The sequence below is a fragment of the Sinohyriopsis cumingii genome, chromosome 11 (assembly GCF_028554795.1).
Source record: "Sinohyriopsis cumingii isolate HCF-2022 chromosome 11, ASM2855479v2, whole genome shotgun sequence".
NCBI classification, from domain to species: Eukaryota; Metazoa; Mollusca; class Bivalvia; order Unionida; family Unionidae; genus Sinohyriopsis; species Sinohyriopsis cumingii.
In genome coordinates, this window is record NC_142971.1 from 115,071,104 (window position 1) to 115,092,566 (window position 21,463).

The 21,463-nt window shown below is 37.1% G+C and overlaps 3 protein-coding genes across 4 annotated transcripts; all 3 read left to right on the forward strand.

Moving 5' to 3' along the window:
- The first annotated feature begins 599 nt into the window (after positions 1-599).
- LOC149789471 (uncharacterized) lies at positions 600-11,862 on the forward strand. 2 transcript variants are annotated; one of them, XM_089975560.1, is made up of 6 exons: positions 600-751; positions 2,376-2,488; positions 6,082-7,519; positions 9,373-9,523; positions 9,957-10,095; positions 10,376-11,862. In XM_089975560.1, exons 3-6 carry the CDS (start codon positions 6,096-6,098, stop codon positions 11,080-11,082), a joined length of 2,421 nt encoding a protein of 806 aa, XP_089831686.1. In that variant the 5' UTR covers positions 600-751; positions 2,376-2,488; positions 6,082-6,095; the 3' UTR covers positions 11,083-11,862. The 2 variants fall into 2 exon arrangements, with proteins under 2 accessions (XP_089831686.1, XP_089831687.1); XM_089975561.1 differs by lacking the exons at positions 600-751; positions 2,376-2,488 and adding an exon at positions 2,501-2,958.
- Positions 11,863-13,361: 1,499 nt separating this feature from the next.
- Positions 13,362-14,639, forward strand: LOC149789472 (zinc finger MYM-type protein 1-like). Its single transcript, XM_089973613.1, has 2 exons — positions 13,362-13,438; positions 13,520-14,639. Exons 1-2 carry the CDS (start codon positions 13,362-13,364, stop codon positions 14,637-14,639), a joined length of 1,197 nt encoding a protein of 398 aa, XP_089829739.1.
- A 362-nt stretch (positions 14,640-15,001) lies between these two features.
- Positions 15,002-15,418, forward strand: LOC149789473 (uncharacterized). The gene has a single exon (XM_089973614.1). The coding sequence runs from the start codon at positions 15,002-15,004 to the stop codon at positions 15,416-15,418; it is 417 nt and encodes a 138-aa protein (XP_089829740.1).
- The last annotated feature ends 6,045 nt before the right edge of the window (positions 15,419-21,463 follow it).

Sequence of the window (21,463 nt, forward strand, 5' to 3'; positions counted from 1 at the left end):
TACAGAGATAGGGTAGTAGCAGTACCAGCAGCATTATTAGTATGTAACTAGGTGTTCCATTGCATAACATAGTTTGGCCTAACAACAGGCGGTGCAAATTTTGTACCTTAATTTTAATCAATTAAATATATATATGAAAAATTATCAGTCTGTAGAGCACAGCTCTAAGAGACCCAACGCAGAATAATTTCTCTCCTCCACCACCTCTGTAAGTAGGTAGTGGCAGTACCACGAGACTGATGATTACCCTGTGTCTTTGTGGAATGCAATTGTCAATTTGGCTACAATTATATAACCACTATGTCTTCAACATAACTGCACTTTATATTACTTCACCTAAACGTGAAAATATATTAATTTACCCCACAGATCAAATATCAGCAATGTTTGAGGGCAGAATGCACCTACATAAATTATACCAATTGACTCTTTATTCCTGGCTGTTAAAAGACGGCCTCAAGCGACCTGTAGGTGGCGCATACATTTTCCATTCGGCTCACAAAATAAATGAGGATGATGCTATTAAGCTTGAGGCCTAGAAAGACCTCAGTCTAAAATACCGGAGCCACACACTTATATTATTTGAAATGGGAAGCAACTCCACCTGGGAATCCCCTGCGAAGTCTCACTCCACTTACCATGACGTATGCCGTTTAACAAACAAGCCGAACACACCTGTCCCGACTTTGTAAACAACATGAACACACCTGTCCTGACTTATATACATTTTAATCTACTCCTTGACGCGAAGGTAAGATCTTCTACTAGATTTTCTTTCTTCAGACTCTCTAGATTATTTAATGACAACGTAAATATTGATCAAAAGACAGTACGTATATGTGTTTATTACTAATCGCGTCGATCGGTTCGATACTATTTCTTTCTGATGCATTATTCAAGTAGATGTGACCAGTCAGTTAGAGCCATACGAGCCATGATACAAGCCAGTTCATTTTGCATTACTACCTGTACTTTACCTACAGTGGTTACATAGATAATTCAACGTTGATTACTCTGTTGGTACCATATTTCGTCGTGCAAGGCTATAGAACGTTTGTTTAGTTCATACTGTTTATGCTTAAACAATATCTTTACAACTTAACATTGTATAAAAACGGCTGTTTGACCTAAATTTGCCAGTATATATGAATGGTGCTCGGTTTGACACAAGAGATGCGGCAGGTTGTCTAATATTTCATTCAGATGGACTGAAAGGATTGGGGGGGGGGGGGCACCAGACAGATACCAACCCCCAACCCCCGTTCCAGAAAAAAAGGAAAAGTTGTTACGTGTTGTGTATTCCCCGAAGGTGTGTGTGTTTGTATTATTTATTATATAATTTTGATCAAAAATTTGACTTTCTGAAATTTTTGATGGGGTATTTAATCCCTAGTATTATCTAAAAGGTTGTTCGTCCGACCCTGGGTTAAAACCCCGGTACTTCCCTTGTTTGTTTGGTGATCTATGCCAGAGATCTCTAAGACCCGTGTGTGCTATATGTGTATGCTATATGTGTGTGTCCTATATGTTTCTATGTTGGGACGGCTTCTGTAGTCAAATTTCCCCAGTTGTCTTCTCGTATACTATTAGGCTAATAATTTTTTATTTTTATTTTCCATTAATTATTTAGATTGAGTTTTTGAGATTTGATAGAGAAAACGGTGTGAAAGGATGAGCAATAACGTGGCGACGAAAACATTGGGCAGAATGGACTGAACTGTTGCTGCCTTCTTAGCCTATCTAAGCGACATTCTTTTATGACTGACTGACTATTTCCTCTTCAGAAGAGATTTCATTCAGTTAATTTTTCATTATTACACAATAGAGATAGGAGCATAGCTTAACATTAATGGATTTACAGCACACTAAACATGTAATATATATATATATATATATATATATATATATATATATATATATATATATATATATATATATATACACATACATACATACATACATACAAGCATATACATACACACATACATACACATACATATATATACACATACACATATACACACCAACCCCACCCCACCCCACCCCACCCACACACACACACACATATACATACACATACATACACATGTATAAGCAAAGAAAACACTATCTAAACACATGAGTGAGATAACTCATTGCAAAAGAAATATATAAGCAACAGAGATTAAGAAAGGAAGAAAAGGAATTGGAATTATTTACATTCGCCTAGAACGGTTTAAATAGATTATCATATTGGCTCTCACTTAGAACACCTGTAAATAATTTATGAGATCGAAATGAAATGGGTCCATTTCCTTAATTTACTGAATAAGCATAATATCATATTTCATTTTCAAGTTAATTTGTTCTTCTGTACATTGTGTCTATTCCTTTAGCCAACACACACATGAATGCCTGCCATGAGTGATCATCCATAGAATCAAAGATGTCCTCTCTCTTGCTCAAAAGGATATGAAGTAATGTTCATTGTCCTGACATAAAAGCCAGTGTAAGTCTAGAATGTCTATTGTATCTATTAGTTGTTCAAACATAGTATTACGTTCGTCGTTTAGGGCTTAGCAGTATAGTAAAAAATGCTTGGCTGTCTGTAGTCAATCTTTTGCAGAGTTTACAGTTATATTCATTCTCTGTTGAAATTGAGCACATAGTTAAATAGGCAATGTTAACGAAGGTCCACATTTTATAAGGAAAACATTTACCAAGCTTTCCGACAGCAAATATTTGAAGAGTACTAAGGACACTTGCATAATGTAAACGTTCAGGTCTCATTTCAAGTTTAGATCTCCTCAATGATTCTTCGCAGCAGTGAACTTCCGTTTCAATATTCCTCCTCCAGACTGGTTTCGGGACAGAATATTGGGTGTTTACGTATGGGTGGAAACAACCGCCAAGCTGGTATTTCAAATGAACACGATATGCATCTTTAACAAAACCAACCCTGTCGCTTTCATGTCTCAGGTAGTCAAGAATTCTTCTGTTGAATATAATTTTCCTTGCTAGTAAACCATTAGCTCTGCAGATTTTATTGAACAAACTTACAAGAGCTCACATAAGAGGGACTTTAATAAACTGCTCCTTATTGCATGTCCATTCAGGTAGCGGAGCTTAAACAGTTTGGGTAAATCATAGTATATTTCAATTTGTATGTATATATGTATATATTACTTTCACATTTTCTCAATTATCATTATTATTAATATCATCATAATGAACATACAAGAAAGTGACTTTTTACATTTTATTATTATTCATGTTAACACGTGTTATATATATATATATATATATATATATATATATATATATATATATATATATCAGCAAATGATCGTGTGTCAGAAATTGATTCGACTAATTGTACAAAACTGACATCGAACAGAGCAAAACTAGTTTTTAAGCAGCCTGAGCGTTTTTGACTCGCAGTGAGATGCTGTCAGTGTAATAATGCAACAGACACAAACAATATTTATTGTTTTTTTGCCTGCAACCGGCGTTCAAACACCAGGAAGTAAAAGAAATCTTACTGTTTGCCGCTCAGCATAAAGAAGCTAGTGTTATGACTGTTCGGCTCGGTGTCAGGATAATGTTACCGGGTGGAACATGATGCTACATGTCTGCAGCATGATGCCCCAACTATCAAAGTAGTACACAGTAGACATCAAAGCGATACCTCTCAAATTGTTAAACCTACTTTAAAAATCAAAAGCATACATACTTATTATAATAATAATAATAATTATTATTATTATTATTATTATTGTTATTATTGCGATTAATGTTAATAAAGTTTATCGAGATATAATCTATAGTTACACAACTTTAAATGAAGAAACGGATGGCGCTCTTGCTCCTCCTTTTGCATGTCTATACCGACTGGATTACAATATTAGCATTAGAGCTTGAACCGATAAGTTGTGGTAGCCACATTATTCAGATTAATACTTCCATTAATTGCAAAATATTGAAACGTTTTGTCAATTATAACAGTTTTGTATGTTTATTGTTTGTCGCTGTCCTTTACTGGATAAAGACTCGGTGAGAGATTAAATCAACTGGTCTATTTAAAAGCAAGTTTTACCCTATTTATTGTCAGTTTTGTTCAAACAGTCTAAAATATTATAATTATCTAAAATATTATAATTGTCTAAAATATTTTCAGATGAATCACACAAAAATCAATGAAACAAATTAAGTCTCCTTCAATGATTATTGCATTGTCGATATGTACGCTTGTTTGGCATTAGCCGGAAATCCCACCCAATCCACCCCACCCCACCTCACCCCACTCTCTCTCTCTCTCTCTCTCTCTCTCTCTCTCTCTCTCTCTCTCTCTCTCTCTCTCTTCCACTGTCCTCCATGCATTTTGTAATACTGCATTTCTAGCCCATCCCTATCCCGGGGATAAATAAAATTCAACACAACTAAAGGAGGTTATACTAAACATATAAGCAAATGCAGTTCCTCGGTGAAGATAAATTGTACATATGCATTCTATTAAAGATAAAACTTCATGTGCGTTCAGGGGATGAATGGGTGTAACTATTTACACAATTCACGTTCTAAAGTGCAAGACTTATATAATTAAAATGTAAAAACTAAGTCAAAATTAACAGAAAACGAAATGTCTAGAATTCCGATAGTTTGTATGCATTGCTTCTCTTCCGTACCTGTTACTGAATGTTGTACTACAGACGTTAAGTAAATGTATTCAAATTTGTACATCGATTCGTCATAAATGTATACATACTTATCTTGATATACCAGAAAGAGATTTCCCCTGCACTTAACTGATTCACTAACTTTGCTTTGATGAGTTTTCCCTATAGTGAATACTCTTTTACAACTATGAACAACCGGGAAAATGGGTAGAAATACGAACCATTAAAATTGCTTATGAACTGAGTTTATAGATTCTCATTAAGCCTCAATACCGCTGTAATGATGAGATAATTAGACAAATTCCGTGTGTGACTAATCTAATAACAACAATAGTCGTACGTGGCTCACAAATTGGTTCGAGGAGGTATGAAGAGAGGCAGGTTCACTTCTTTTAAGCGGATCTGAGAAGAAAAAAACATACATTATATAAAAATAAGACTCGGATGAATATTATTTATCAGCTGGGACGCTCTAATAAGGATTTAACTTGGGCTGAAGACTATTCGACATCGCGTGGTGTTACATTCTTACGTTTACATTGGTGACATCATCAACTCTTTTGTTGCAGCTTTCAATTGAAATCGGTTGATCCACGGAGGTCGCAGATTAATTCGTACATATGTGAAAAATAGCTGGTTCTCAGTTCGAGGGAGAAATTACATGGCTCATTATGTGATGAAATGTCAATAGTATTTGGTTTTAATGGAACCCAACGATGTTTAGAACCAATATATTTCAATATTCAGTATTATTCAAATGAGTAGACATACACGACTCTATGCACATGACCGCGGCATAGGGGCTTTAACGATCTATGAAAACCGTTTTAATTTGGGCAGTACAGTGCTATATTGTTATTTCTGCCTTGGGGATAACACCGTTTCTCAGCGCAAGATATGCCATACATGGCGGCCAGTATCACGGTTGGAGGAAGAACCCGGTAAAAACCCCAAGAAGAACCACGGACCCAAGGGAAGCTACCGGCAAGCTTTATCACATACCCACATTAGTCGAGCCCGAAATCCGAACCCACGCTGACGGAGGTGATATGGCATTGATTGGTAAACTAGAATGCTACAGACCATTCGGCCACAGAGATTAATTCGTATTCTACTGATATTCCAACTTGGGTCCGCAGGTAAAGGCACACAGTTCCGTAGCAGTTTTTCATTAGTCGCAAACCAATAGTACTATACGATACAGAGGGCAGAAAACAAATAATATCAAAATACGCTAAGATACATAAACGTTTATTTTACTAAGAAAATATAAATGATACAATGACGTCCATATTATTTCTTTTCTTCTTTTTTTTGTAACGCAGCTATCCAAGGACAAAGTTGATTATATTCAGGACATTGTCCTAACTGTCAAATGACGAAGTAAATTGGTATGTATTGTTTACATATTATGATATATTTGCAGATATTGGATAAGTCATGGAATTCAATCAGAAGAATATAAACTTTGGGGTCCCGCTGGTGGAAGCTGCTTTGCTTCATTTAGATTTCCTGCGAGAAGTCAACAACAATCCATCTTTAAAAAGAATGGATGTTCTCGACAGGGCCATTTATAGATACGAACACTTCTGGCTTCCTCTTGCTGCAGAAAATCAAAATGAGAACCTGGTGGCGCCTTTGGATATCCATTGGGTATGGCACTGTCACATGCTTTGTCCAAAAGTCTATGTAAAGGACTGCATGGACATCGTAGGTGTAGTAATCGGCCACAAATTGGTTAAAGATAGATGCAAAAATCTAAAGAGATCGCAAAGTCTGTGGAACCAAAAGTACCAAGAAACACGTGAACCTTTCGAATTGGACCTTCACACCTTGCCTACACAATCAAAGACTATTACACAAATGTCCCGGTTATCATACGATATCAAGGAGGCTGCATCTAGACAAGCCGTTTTCTACTATCAGGTCTCTCTGTCACACTATAGAGATATAAAATTTCTTGAGAATGGACTTCTTCGTTACAAGAAGTTCATTTTCCTAAAGCAACAGAACCCAGGAGAATTTCTGGTGCCTTGTTATGATATCGACCTCATTTGGCATACACACCAGTTACATCCACATATCTATAAACGTGACATGGAGAATCTCGTTGGCAAACTTTTTAACCATGACGACACTGTAACTGATCGTAATCCTGGATCCAAACTGAGCACAGCTGACCTGAAAACACGCGACCTATGGAAGAAAGCTTTCAACGAATCCTTCTCGATGTATGGAGCCATGTATCGTGGAAATCCGCCTCAAGGAAAACTGAGTATCCTCGAACCAATGGATATTCACACCTTTTCCACCAAGACAACTGATGTTAAACTTGACGAAGTTGTTCTTCATACCGCTCCTGGTCAACATTCAAAGTTTAAATTAGAAATCTCATGCTGTGCTGATAAGACGTCTGGACGCCCTGTAATTACTCTGAAACGTCCAAAGGGAACAATGCAATCGGACAAAATTTTGTGGAGGAGTCCACATCTGAGCACGTTCACGTTTGATACTAGGCTCCACAACAACTTAAGAATAAACATGTCAGAAAGGGTGGGAAACGCTTGTTGCGGTTCTGAAATTGACGTTGGGGCGATAGAATACAACATTCTGCCTCTTGTAGAAAGTAGTTCAGCTACATCAGGCTGTCCCTTAGAGGTTAAACTGGCTGTTTCTCGCGAACTAGTCTGCGATTTGAAAGGCAGCATTTCACCGACTAAACGTGGAAACGCATTATTTACCCTGGAACAGGGGCGATACGAAAGAGCTGTGATACCAGAAAAGATAGAGCAACTGTGGGGTCCGATTCCATTGTCGCATCTTCCTCCAGGAACGGACAACCAATGTCAAGTGGCAAACCACAGGTAAGGTTGTGTATAAACTAGCATAAATTCAAGAATAACTGCTGGGTAGAAATTAATGATTGATTAATGCAAATGTTCCTTGTGTTAATTCAAAAATGTAATACTAATCTTTCCAATAGCGTCAGCACACAAGTCATTTAAATAGTCAATTGGCACTTGAAATCACTTTCGGTCCAAATTCAAAAACGTCCGTTCTATGAAGAAGCCGCAAATGAAAGGTTTTCAATAATCTGTTTAATGTAGCTGGTGAAGACGCTGTCTTCAGGAATGCAACATTAATGGTCACCTTAACACTTCAAAATTTTCACATTTTATAGATGTTGTTGTGAAACTGGTCTTGTAACTATATAGCGTTGCTTGTGCTGTGGTTTATATTTTATTTGCTATTTGATATTTATGTAAATTCACAATGAAATAGAAATAATTTAATGTTTCTTTTCCGTTCATTTTTCTATCTTGTTTTGTTTCTCTTGTGCCTCCACGTTTTGCACTTTATCGCCGAGACACGTGTTTGTATTGTTTGTTTATGAGCTTTTTTGTTGTTTTTGTATGGGGGCACTACACCTCCTACTCAATGCTTGCTACAGGATTTTTGTAATCAGTTGTTTATCTGTCTTCTGTTAAGAAGGACTGAAAACTATTTCTACACTTCAATAAAAGAGAATTATTGTACACGAAAAGCATCGGAGTATTTGTCCAATCATGCTCTAAATTACATTGTATCTTTACAAAATATCTACAGAAAAATACATACCTTTTGGTAAATAACGAATAATTTCCTGCAGAGGGCTCTGGTGTGTTTAGTAGTCCTAATTCCTTTTATCAATGTCGTTCGATACAACCAATGGAAACAACCTGGACTTGAACACTGTGGAAGAGTGCATTTTATAACATATCTTTTGACTTCCATTTTGACCAATTTACTCTTTGTTTGGCACGTCCATTTAATTATTGTCTGCATCTGTACGAATTTCATTGATTGTGCACATTATGGTTGGAGATTGAGCCGGCCAATCGGCACCAGTAGTAATAATCAATTATCGGTACAGCTTTGTCAGGCAATAATCGATTTTGAATCCTTTTACGGGATGTACTGAAAACAATGGAGCAGATAAATGTATTTAAGTTCCACTAGTGCGCCTACAAAGAACACCGAACCACATTAACTTGCACACACCGTGTAGGATAGATAAGTACAAACTGTCGCCATATGTGTTCCTGTACGAAAGGAACAAGCAGAAACTTCTCAACAGACGAATGTTTCACTCACATTTTTAATGAACTGAAATCCAGCTGTCGTACTTTTATAACGTATTATATGCATTTGATTGATTGTCTGATTTTATTGCAAGATGCATTTGCAAATATGACATTATTCTTTCACAGATATTGTAAAACCAACGTTCAAATCAGGTTATTGCAAGATTATAACTCGGAACAATTTCCCTGATCTCATTGGTCAGATGACTTACATTGATTCTTAACAGTGAAACATGTGTTTGTCACTGCCTCGCTTCTTCTTCCACTGTACGACATGGAATGAAAACTTTCCTAAAAATAGTATTGCTTCGAATATCTAATGTCAAGGTCGTGTTCGTGACATTAAGCAGCTGTATTACTAAATTTAACTTAAGAGTTTTATATTAATGCCTACCAAAATTGCCGATTGCATAACATCTATTCTATACCTATAATCGATCTTATCTCGTATATCGATTAGCTTGCCAGTTTTTATCATATTCATTTCCAACTGTCTGATACATTAGGTTTTACGACAGCCATTTTGTTTAATAGAGACAGGTACATTTTACAATGGTTAAATATAAACAAGTGAAACTGTCCTTTATTTCCAGACTGAAAAATCATACTGGACAAGTGATATTCACCTGCAGAATAATTCACAGTTTATCTCTACTGATGTCCGCGGTCCAAGTGTATCACCATGACAAAATGGTGGCAGTTGCACATCTGATTGGGTCTGATCAACTTCCTTTACCTACACAGGTATAGTGTCGTGTAATACAGCAATTAAAATCTTCGTGTATATACGTGTAGCTGTACGTGTGTGTACATGTGTATACTTGTAGCTGTACGTGTGGGTGAATGTCTATACTTACTTGTAGCTGTACGTGTGGGTGCGTGTGTGTACATGGAGCTGTACGTGTGGGTGCATGTGTGACGTTTTGAATTTGAGATTAAACGAATATGTGAACAAAACGAAAGGCTTCAAACAGGGATCACCACATTTTGTATATCAAACTGTAGATGAACGAAACACGGATGGTGGTCGTGGTGGTGGTGTAGGCTGTAGCCCTAGTGAAGAAAGGTGCAATTAATTTGCTTTTAAATTATATTATTATCTATAAGAAATAAGGGACGTTCGATGAATTCATAATATCAGCATTAAAAGAATGGAATAAACATTTCGTTTCCACAGGTTAAAAATCAAGGAAGCTGTGTGACGCTTAACCCCAGAGCCAATGAAAGGGCAGTTCTTATAAAAAATGCTGGAGGGGATTGGGGTATTTGCCTTGGTAAATGGACTGGTTTCCGGAAAGGGATCCCAGGTGTTACAGGTTGGCTGTTGAAAATTCCTTCTTCATTGAAAAAAAAAAACATTAACCTTTAATGGAAATATTCTTTCTCAAAGTTTTTACAGCTATTACGAATGCAAAGTTTATATTTGTAATTTATTCTCTCTCTCTCTCTCTCTCTCTCTCTCTCTCTCTCTCTCTCTCTCTCTCAAAGTTTCTGTAATAACTTGTTCTATTTTAAAGTTAGGCCTGATCAAAGCTTAGAACTCTCTTTTATTGTCAATCAAAAAGACTATTGTTTCAAATGATATTAAATTGACAGGAACTCGAGGCAATCCGGGAAAACGCGGTGTTCCAGGATCACCGGGTACAATGAATGTGAGATTCTTCAAGATCGCTACGGGAAAGTGGTTAAACGTGGAACTTAGGTATCTACAGAACAACTTCAAACTCAACATGGAATCAATGGAGGTTGATTTGAAAAAGGGAATAATTGAGGTTGGCACAAGAAGCAATGAAGTTTCTGAAAACTTGGCGCTCGCATTTTCTGTATCCCTTCTTCACGTCCTATGCGTCCCTCGACCGGCAAACTGGACAGAAGGAAACAGGGTCGCTATGCAAGTGTCCTCACGTGGAGACCGTGCTGTACAGACTGTGCCTTCAGATGATATGGCTTTCATTCTTGCTTGTGGACTTCTTTGGAGCACACCAACTAATTTCTACATTGGGCAGCACTATGGAATCTACGCCTGTGCCGGTTGTGGAGGCGGAGATGGTGTTGGAGACTTCGGACATGTTTCAGGTGACCTACCCTGTGCCACAGATGGACATGACTGTGCAGGTGGTGATGGGTCTGGAGACGCTGGAGTAGATGGAGGAGGAGACGCAGGTGGATGTGGTGGATGTGGAGGATGCGGAGGATGTGGTGGAGGATGCGGAGGATGTGGTGGAGGATGTGGTGGAGGATGTGGTGGAGGATGTGGGGGAGGATGTGGGGGTGGATGCGGAGGAGGATGTGGAGGTGAATAAGAAAACAAGTTGGCACACAATGTATGCTCTTTGTTCCCCTTGTTTCCCAGATTGTATATAAATATTCAGACATTATTTACTCAAATGATGCAGCTGTAGTAAAACACTATTCTTGTGGTAAAAAAAATTCTTTGTTACACTTTTCAGTTTATAGTCTGTTGTTTTTTTTAAATAATATTTTGAGTATTGTATATTTTATATGACACATGTTTTCCAGGTACGGTTTCTTTCATCCAATATTTCATTTTTATGCGTGGGTTTTTCCATCCTCTGTGATATTGTAGTTTCATTTCTTTTCTTTGTACACATTTTGTCAAGTAAATATTGCTACTCTACGACAGCCTTTTATGAAATTACTAATAATGAATCTTAAAATGACATGACAGCTGAACCTCGGTGTTGCTTTTACTTATTGTATAGTTCTTGTATATAATAGAAACTGATATTTTAAATAGAAATATTTTATTGCATTTTTATTGGGTTTTTAGACAAACGATGCCCGCTGTTTTCTTTTTGATGTCTTGTACGTAAGAAAATAACCTGTGATATAAACCTCTGTTTTAATAGAAACGTATAGTCAAATATGTTCTATCAACTATCTTTGTATTAAAATCGAGTTGGTTTGGTCTCATTTCTAATAAATTATTAACTGTTTATTTAGATTTATTTGAACATCACCAGCTTTTGAAGATCACATTTATATACGGCACAATCTGTGGTTCATTCTTACATGCAATTTAACAGCTACATTATTCAAAATTAAATTTATATTCGATGATCCACCTGACTTTCATTATTTTATTAATAACTTTTTGAACAGTTTAAGCGAAAGATATCGGCTGTACTTGCACCGTTAATATAATGAGAAGAAAAAGAAAAAAAGAATATATATATATATATATATATATATATATATATATATATATATATATATATATATATATATTGCATGAATGACTACTGTAAAAGGCCATCCCCTCCTTTGTAAAGGGCGTGGGTTGATTGGCGGATTGTATCTTCTTTCAAGGTGTCCGATTCATTCGGTTCTTGTTATCTAGAAGATGATCTCCGTCGGTGTTATTGCCAGGATCGAGAAAACGTATAAGTAAAATACATATAGATCTGAGCAGATATAAAGAACAGAATGAATCGAGCCCCCGTACATGAAAAATCAAAATTTAATGAATTACATAAACAATGGTGATGATACAGTACATTAGGAAGATACGCGTTATTTTGGAATAAATCTTGCACCGAATTTCAAAACACAAATATATCTATAAAAATAGCTGATCTGTTTTACTGATAGAATTAGTTGATCATACGATCGAGTGAACAATCGAAGATAATGCCTTGTACAATTGCATAACCTGCTTATCTCTGGTTCACTCCAACTCCACTGTAGCTGTTCTCTGTTCTTTCTCCTTTTCCTCTCTTTCCTTTTCCTTTTTCTCTCCATCCTTCCTACTGTTTTGTCTCCCTTTCGCCCTCAAACGTTGTGTGGGTAGGTGGATATGTAAGCATGTAGGTACGTCATATGCTTGGGTACTTCAGTGCGTAGGTACACAAGAGGATAATTCTTGGAATACATATGAAGAGCTATTTTCCCCTTTTAAAATAAACAGAGAACGAACCTAAATGTCCTGTCGGTTATTTTACTGGGAATATGACATTACTCCCCTCTCGTTACCAGATCCTACCATCGGTGTTGAAAGATATACCACAGGTTATTTAATCGGGCCAAGCATGGCAGACCAAAACAATCCTAATTTCATAAGATTAATGTACTTCCTAATGCCTAATTCATTACGTAGCATTATCACACGAGCAGGGCCGGCGCTACCACATAGGCAAACCAGGCAGCCGCCTAGGACGCTGATTTCAGGGGGCGCATTTCTCCAAATCAACAACAGTTTTGAAAAATCAATAAATAAATCTCAGTTTTACTGAGGGTCTTTTTAATCCTGGTTTATTTCATACAGGGACAAATAATCGGGTAGATTCAGTCTGACCGGAACAAGCAAAATGAGTGAGTGAAAATCGCGCGTATACGAAAATTTCAGGACGTAATTACGTTCGCGTGTTTTTATAGACCACGAGTTTTTCCGTGGAATCACGCGTATACGAAACCTTCAGTTTGCCGCGGAAACCAAATTGAGGGAGGTAACTCCTTATTTTAATGGTATAAACAAGGAAAGAATTGGGCAGACAAATTTGCCCATTTCATGAACTGGGCAATTTGACAGATCGGCCGTAAAATATATATTTTGCAGCGTGCCATGGCGGAAAGAAAAGAAAAACCATCTGGAGCCCAGTGCCGCAAACGAAAAGCAGAACAAATTAAGGGGCTAGCAAAGCAAGAGGGGTTCTTCCTGAAATACCTTCGTCCAGAGGAAGCAAAACAATAACACGATGAGTGTGCTCTTGCTGAAATTAGCACTGTGGGCACTGAATATTGTGAACCTACTACACATGATCAAAACTCTAAAACTGAAGTTGCTCAAGCTGGGAATATTTCTGGAAGTCTTATAGAGGAGGAGGAAGAGGACAGCAAGAAAAGTGAGATTCCTGCAAAGTACCCCAGAAAAGATGATTTAGCACCAAGCTTGGCTGACAGTGATCCTGTCACATGGCACTCCTGTTGTAATGATAATTTGCGACAGCTTCTAGTACAACATGGTCCACAACAGGTTGTATTAGATGATTTTCCCAAAGACTCAAAAAACAGAAGATTTTCTCCTATACACTACAAGAGGAGACTAACAAATGATGAAGAAGTGCGCCGTCAGTGGTTGATATATTCAATCTCAAAAGATGTGGTATTTTGTTTTTGCTGTAGGTTATTAAGGAAAAGAAATGGTGCATCATCTCTCCAACAAACAGGTTCAAAAGACTGGAAGAACATTAGGTCAATTCTGTCTTCACATGAGAGGACTGCTGACCATTTAGAAAACGATCAATCCTGGCGTGAACTTGAACTGTGCTTAGCTAAAGGAAAAACAATTGATGATATCGACCAACAGAAAATTAGGCAAGAGGAACATTATTGTCATCAAATTTTGCAAAGCTTAATTGCTTTGGTACGAGTTCTTGGCATGCTAAACTTGGCATTCCGTTGTAGAAATGAAAAGTTGTATTGCCCTGGTAACGGAACTTTTTTGAAGTTTGTAGAATATTTATCCCGTTTTGATCCTATCATGAATGAACATTTGCGCAGAGTTAAGAATCACGAAACACTGGTTCACTATCTTAAAAAAGATATCCAAAATGAGCTTATACAGCTTCTAGCCAATGCTATAAGAAAGCAAATTTTAACTCGTGTAAACTCTGCTAAATACTATTCCAAAATTCTGAATTGCACACCTGATGTAAGTCATATAGAGCAAATGACAATGATTGTCCGTTTTGTTGCTGTAATCAGAAAATCAGATATTATGATACCTGAGCCTGAAGTCATCATACGAGAGCATTTCCTGAGATTTGTTCCACTAAAGGAAACTACAGGCGCCTTTATAGCAGAAACTCTTATTGAAGAGCTTGGGCAAATTGGATTATAAATTGAAAATATGCGTGGTCAAAGTTATGATAATGGGAGTAACATGAAAGGCAAATAAAATGGCGTACAAAACAGGATCCTAGACATAAACCCACGTGCTTTTTTGTGTCCTGCAATGCACACTCTTTGCAACTGCTAGTCAATGATGCTGCTAGGTGTTGTCTTGAAACAACTACTTTCTTTAATATTGTTGGATAGATCTATAACTGCATCTCTTCATCAACTAAGCGTTGGCAAATTCTAACCAGTCTTATATCAGACTTGGGTATAACTCATAAACCATTGTGTGAAACGAGATGGGAGACTCTGATATAATCTCTGAAGCCACTAAGATATCCTCTAATTGATATATATGATGCTCTGATGCAGATCTTTAATGATGCAAGCTTAACAGGTCCCTCTGGCAATAATTCCCGAGATGAAGCCAAGGCCCTTGCTGGTGCAATCAGTAAGTTCAAATTTGTAGTATTACTCGTTACATGGTACAACATCATATTCGAAGTCAACCTTACAAGCAGGGCACTACAAAGTCATGAAGCTGATTTAAATGCAGCTACAGGACAGTTGCAGACAACTAAGAACTATCTCGTGGACTGCAGGACTCAAGAGGGATTTCAAAACGTTTTGGCAGATGCTACTGAAATTACAAATGAACTAGAGATAGTACCAGACTTTGAAACAGATCAAATTAGAACCAGAAGAAAGAAACGGCAGTTTAAATATGAGGCCCAAGAAGAGACACCAAAAGATCCAGGCCACCGGTTCAAAGAAAGGTTATAGTACATAACAAAAGAACATCGTATCTATTGGAAGATTTGTACATGAAAGTAATCAGAATTGCATTTTTAGAATTGGGTGATATATATATATATATATATATATATATATATATATATATATATATATATATATATATATATATATATATATATATGAATGACGCATTTCTTAAAGCACATAAGTCAACTAAACATAATCTATTGCTCAGGCCGAGTTGCCATGGATACCTGTAAATATTATCATCCCTTTATCTGGTCCAGATCTACCACTGTCGATCCTCAACCCAGTCATCTGGCGTAGTTGTAGAAAATTCCTGCAAAGTGATTTATCTTCCTTACGTCTTGATTAGCCAAAGCATACATTTCTTCGTCTTCAGTATAATTAAATTCTTAAAAGAGGTCATTAACACTATCATATTTGTTATAAGCTGGCTCCGTACTCGTATACGCATTAAAATTGCCCGCAATTATTATTTCAAAGTCAGCATATTTCATTTAAAAGGTGAACTAATTCATTTTCTATAACGGCATATAGGCCTACTGTTTCTTCGGAATAAACATATGAGTATTCAGGCGACAAACAGACAAAACCAAATGTTTCTCGCATAAGCCAGGTATATTCCATACCAAACATACCTAACACAGAAATAGAACAGCTCTCCTAATACACACATCATGTAGGCATTGGCCGGAGTCCTATCTTTTGTCTACAAGAACAGCATCATTTCTAATCTCATCAAATACATGCGTGTAACCGTCTATTATTAGCATCATTCCTAACCTCATCAAATACGTACGTGTAACCCTCTATTATTAAAGTGTCATGTTTATAGAAAGCTTTGTTTCTTTGTTCTATCGCTTTTTTCAATGTCGGGTTGGCACAAAATGTTCTCACTCTGGACGGAAAATAACTGGTCTGCTAGCTAGTTGCCGCTGTATCTTCATTCTTAGCCGTGATCTTGGTGGCTGCTTCACTGGCTTCTTTCGTAGTTTCTCTATAGCATCTCAAGACTTTCTCCTTTTCTTTATAATTTGAAAATTTGGCAATCACTGGTCTTGGGTTATCTTTTGATCTCCCTGCATCTAAACCGAGTGCATTCCTCATATATAATTGAATTTATTTTTCTGCATCCTCCCACATCTTATGTCGGATTTCAGGCACCCAATAAAACACCAGATTCTATAAACGGGAATACGCATATTGCTACTCAAGGGTTTGTTCATTAAAATGCAATTTCATTAACTATCTTTGCCAGCTTCTCATTCTTCTTGCATAGGGCCATGTTCTGATTTGTATTTATTATTTTTTCAGCTCACCTAGGGAACATTCAATATATATAAATCTTTCATTAAGTTTCCTTACTTCATGTCTTATCTCTTTCATTCAACTTCTCATGTTTGAACCCATTGCCGTCTTTATAAATGTGTCATCATTAATATATTTTCTTTCTGTCATGCTGTTTGCTGATGCGCGGGAATTCTGCTGCGATAGTACAGAAACACTAACCAGATTTGGATTTGTCAGATTAGGCTGAGAGTTACCCATCCACGTAAATAATGTATTTTGTAATATCGGTAGCCGTTCCTCGGTAGGATGATTTGACCTGGTATTACTAAGAGAGCTATATGTCGTTTGTGACCCTTGTAGATGTTTTCTGCCTCTTGAATGATTTTTGGTCTCCCTTTAGACCCATGATCTGGTTTAGTCTCCACTCCGTGCATACATGATAGGAAAAAGAATACACATTTCACTGCTCGAAATAAATCACTGATTTCCACTTTAGTGATTCATATAGATTTCAATGATTTATGAGGCTGGAAGAAACATCCGATGCCTCCAATGCTCCAAAGCTCCAAAGCTCCAAATCCAATACCCGTCTTAAAACGTAACAGACGACAAACAGTATAATTCAGCTACGTGTAGTGTTCCCTGAATCCGCTTCTGCACGGGTTATAACCTTCTGCGTTTACACTTTCATTCTAAATAGACAATTTTCTAACAGTCATCTTATTGTCTATGCATATTTGAAATGATAAAGATGTTAATATCACGAAAACCCACCCATGTTTTATGTGTATTAAAGAATTTTTTAAAAATAATAAAATAAAAAATATATATAAAAAAATCTCGACTGTCACTTCGTGTGTATTGGAAATCCAATCCCTTTGAAAACAGATTATATCCTACAAGCGGACAAGACCGTCGCTGTATTAAATAATTTGCACCATAAATGTATACCTTCAAACATGTATGAACATATCTATTTCTAAAGTAGGGATATTTATCTTACATTAACGGCAAATACACAAAGGTAGAAATAGTTAATTCATATTTTTACCACGGTTTTTACCACGGAAAAACAACATCCCCATTCTACATAGTAAAGAGAGAATACCTTGCCAACGAAATGTAAGAGCGACGGCCCTGGATAACTTTCTCTGCTTTAGGTAGGTACTATTTTATTTCCACGCATCAGAGACAAATCCTACAGTCATTGGGAATCAGTTTTATGCGATTTGACGCCTGGTATAATAATAATAATAATAATCAGAAGAAGAAGAATTGTACTTCATGAGCTTGATTCAACAACAGAACTGGTCTACTTTAAGATCCACTACGCTATATGAATAAATATATACGGAATGAAGTAAGCGACAATCAAACACACACACACACACAAACACATGCACACAAGTTAAAAGGACACGGATTAATTAACTACCCATATTAACTGTATACACGTTTACAGACGTAACTACTGTCAATGTTCACTGGTCAAAATTAAATTTATCCATAACACGTACCACCATAATATTGTAAATACAAAATGAGCAGAACGTGTTCAATTAACACTTCTATTTTATCTATATAATGCACCTATTTTAAAAAGCTGATATACTTGAATTCGTTGTGAACATTAGTCTATATTTATGTCCAAGTGTGCTGACCGACTAGAAGATTCAATGATTTGTTTTGGGATATCATTTCATATTAAGAGCCAAGAGTATTGAACAAATTTTAGATCTGGCTTAATTTAGTTTTGGAATTCGAAAGTTTGTGGATGTGACTGGTCTAAAAATTCTGACCGTTGCTGCGTTATTTGCCTTTAAACCTATTACTAAAGTAAGCTGTGGCAATATCATTACGCGTCATTTTTGACGGTAAAGTAGTTCATGCAAAAGATATGATTTAAATAAACTGTTGCCTCTTGAATGCTTCCAATTTATCAATGCGGTATTATTTAACGGACTCGCTTTTGCAACCGAACAGTTTTCTTAATATGAATACCAGACGTATTTCCCCGTATTACATTATAATAGTCAGAATGAGGCTATTTTTCTCCATTGGAAAAAGTGACAGTGATGGTTTTTAATTAATTTTTGGGGATTTAATAGCCACATATAAGAGGGTTTCTTTCTTTTTTGCTTACAAACAAACATTATTTATTCTGTTATGTTATTGGTATAACAATTTCAAACAAAACAATATTTCAACCTTGTGTTCAACATTTCAGATGTCGTTCAGTTAATGAATTTAGCTTGAACATCGCGCAGTAATCCTTATGACTGTCTCAGCGTTGATGATACGTGGAGGGTACATTTGGAATTGGAGTTTATGACGAGTTTTGCTATGGTATTGTGATCCATCGATCTTGGTTAATACCTCATAAATCAAATAGTCTTTGTTTTAGCAGTCGCTTGTGTTTCAGCAGTCGCTTGTGTTTCATTAACCTCTTAAGATCGGACCGCTCGGGTGACCTAATGGTTATAGCGTCCTCCTCCGATGCGGGAGATCGTGGGATCGATCCCCGGCCGAGTCATACCAAAGAATACAAAAATGGTACTAACAGCTGCCTCGCTTGGCGCTCGGCATTAAGAGGTTATTGTTAGGACTTGTCGGCCTGGTGTAGGGATAATGTGACTGGGTGGGACATCATGCTACATGTCTGCGGCATGCTGTCACAGTGCTAGGCATCACTATAAACTGCGACACTGCAGACATTGAAGCGATATGACTGAAAAATTGTTGAAGCTACCTTAAAAATCCAAATCGCACACAAACACCTAGTACAAGATCAAAATGCAGAGTTTACCATGCATAAACCTGCTTAACCAATCCTTGCGAGCGTGAGTAAAATCTCGCCATTGTGACCCAATATGACCTTCCACCTTGATTTAATGATCCAAAGTTTCTCTTTCAAAACACAACCGATAACAACGGAACTTTGAATTCTGTGTTGGAAATTTACATTGTTTTGTTGATGACGTATATTTGTTTACCCGAACTGATAAAAAGTAGGATATCTCCGCACATGCAATCACGGGTGATAAAGGAGCATATCCGATTATCTCCCGTTGCTTTCAATGCTGACAGTAGTGAAGGGGGGCACTTTACGGACAATGGGAATTACCATTAAAAACACCCCTGGGTCACTTTACGGACAATGGAAATTTAACATGGCGAAAAATCGTGGGTCACTTTACGGACAAGGGGAATTTAACATGGGAATAAATCGTGGGTCACTTTACGGACAAGGGGAATTTAACATGGGAATAAATCGTGGGACAATCTACGGACAAGGGGAATTAACATGGGAATAAATCGTGGGACAATCTACGTACAAGGGGAATTTAACATGGGAATAAATCGTGGGTCACTTTACGTACAAGGGAAATTTAACATGGGGAATAGATCGTGGGACTGTCTAGGGACAATGGGAAATTTAACATTACGGAAACCCCTGGGGGATATAGCCTCAAGTGAATTTAACATATGGAAATTGAACATGGTGGATCTGTATAGCGTCAAGGGGAATTGAACATGGTGGGACTATCTAGGGACAATGATGGTAGAGGGTCAAACACAACAGAGACAGAAACATACATACACTAGTACAAGCGTGGGATTTATATATAAAGCATTACCAAGACCTGAAATCTTGCTGGGGTGTTCAAAAATTTGCATAATTGTAATGATGCTATAAATAGCTATAATCAAGGAAATGCTCAACGACAAAATGGATGTGACTAAAAGTAACGTTAAAATGACGAAATTGTCCCAGAATTTAAAGGAAAATAAACATATCCCCGAAAATTAAGTTACAATGGTTTAGACTAAAATGGATGAAATTAGTAACTACTTACAATATCAACTTCTGTGACGATCGTGGATAAATACCTATGTATCTATAATCAGCTGAAATTCCTATGAAATCCCACTATCTATTTATAGCTCCAACTTGTGGGTTTTTCCTTTGGAAAATCCCACTATCTTTTTATAGCCTCAGCTTGAGTGACGTTCCTGTTTATGAATTCTAGTATATATGTATAGCTACAAAATGTGGAAATCCCCAAGTCGATATTTATAGTCTCAAAATTTCCAAAAAATGTGGAAATCCCCAAGTCGATATTTATAGTCTCAAAATTTCCAGCCTCAGTGACGTCACTGTACTGAACACTAGGGGCTAAATGGCAACAGTGTTGCAAGTGGCTGACCTGAATACGCGCTACTGTAGGTAGGTAGGTAGAGTGTATCTGATAGGGATAAAGTGAGTTTTATAGGGACAAACAGAGACCAATACACACACACACACACACACACACACACAACATACGCGCAGACACACTCACACACACACACACACACGCGCGCGCACACACACACACACACACACACACACACAACATACGCGCAGACACACTCACACACACACACACACACACACACACACACACACACACACACACACACACACACACACACACAGAGGGAAGAGGAAAAAACAAACCCCAAATATACTATCCACACTCGGGAGGAAGAAAAAAAACAACCAAATATACGATCTACACAACGTACGCTAACACACACACACACACACACACACACGCGCGCGCGCGCGCGCACACCACAGAGGGAAGAAGAAGAAAACCATTATACACTATCCACACGGAGTGAAGAAATAACCCTTTATATATACTATCAACAGAGAGTGAAGAAAATAACCCATTATATTCCATCAACACAGAGTGAAGAAGAAAAAGTTTT

Excerpts from the sequence above, each read along its gene's own strand:
- LOC149789471 (XM_089975560.1), top strand. The coding sequence starts at position 6,096 with ATGGAATTCAATCAGAAGAATATAAACTTTGGGGTCCCGCTGGTGGAA. Across the intron at positions 7,520-9,372 it reads TGTCAAGTGGCAAACCACAG|ACTGAAAAATCATACTGGAC; the intron begins GTAAGGTTGTGT and ends CTTTATTTCCAG. Across the intron at positions 9,524-9,956 it reads AACTTCCTTTACCTACACAG|GTTAAAAATCAAGGAAGCTG; the intron begins GTATAGTGTCGT and ends TCGTTTCCACAG.
- LOC149789472 (XM_089973613.1), top strand. The coding sequence starts at position 13,362 with ATGGCGGAAAGAAAAGAAAAACCATCTGGAGCCCAGTGCCGCAAACGA. Across the intron at positions 13,439-13,519 it reads CAAATTAAGGGGCTAGCAAA|CACTGTGGGCACTGAATATT; the intron begins GCAAGAGGGGTT and ends TGCTGAAATTAG.
- LOC149789473 (XM_089973614.1), top strand. The coding sequence starts at position 15,002 with ATGCAGATCTTTAATGATGCAAGCTTAACAGGTCCCTCTGGCAATAAT.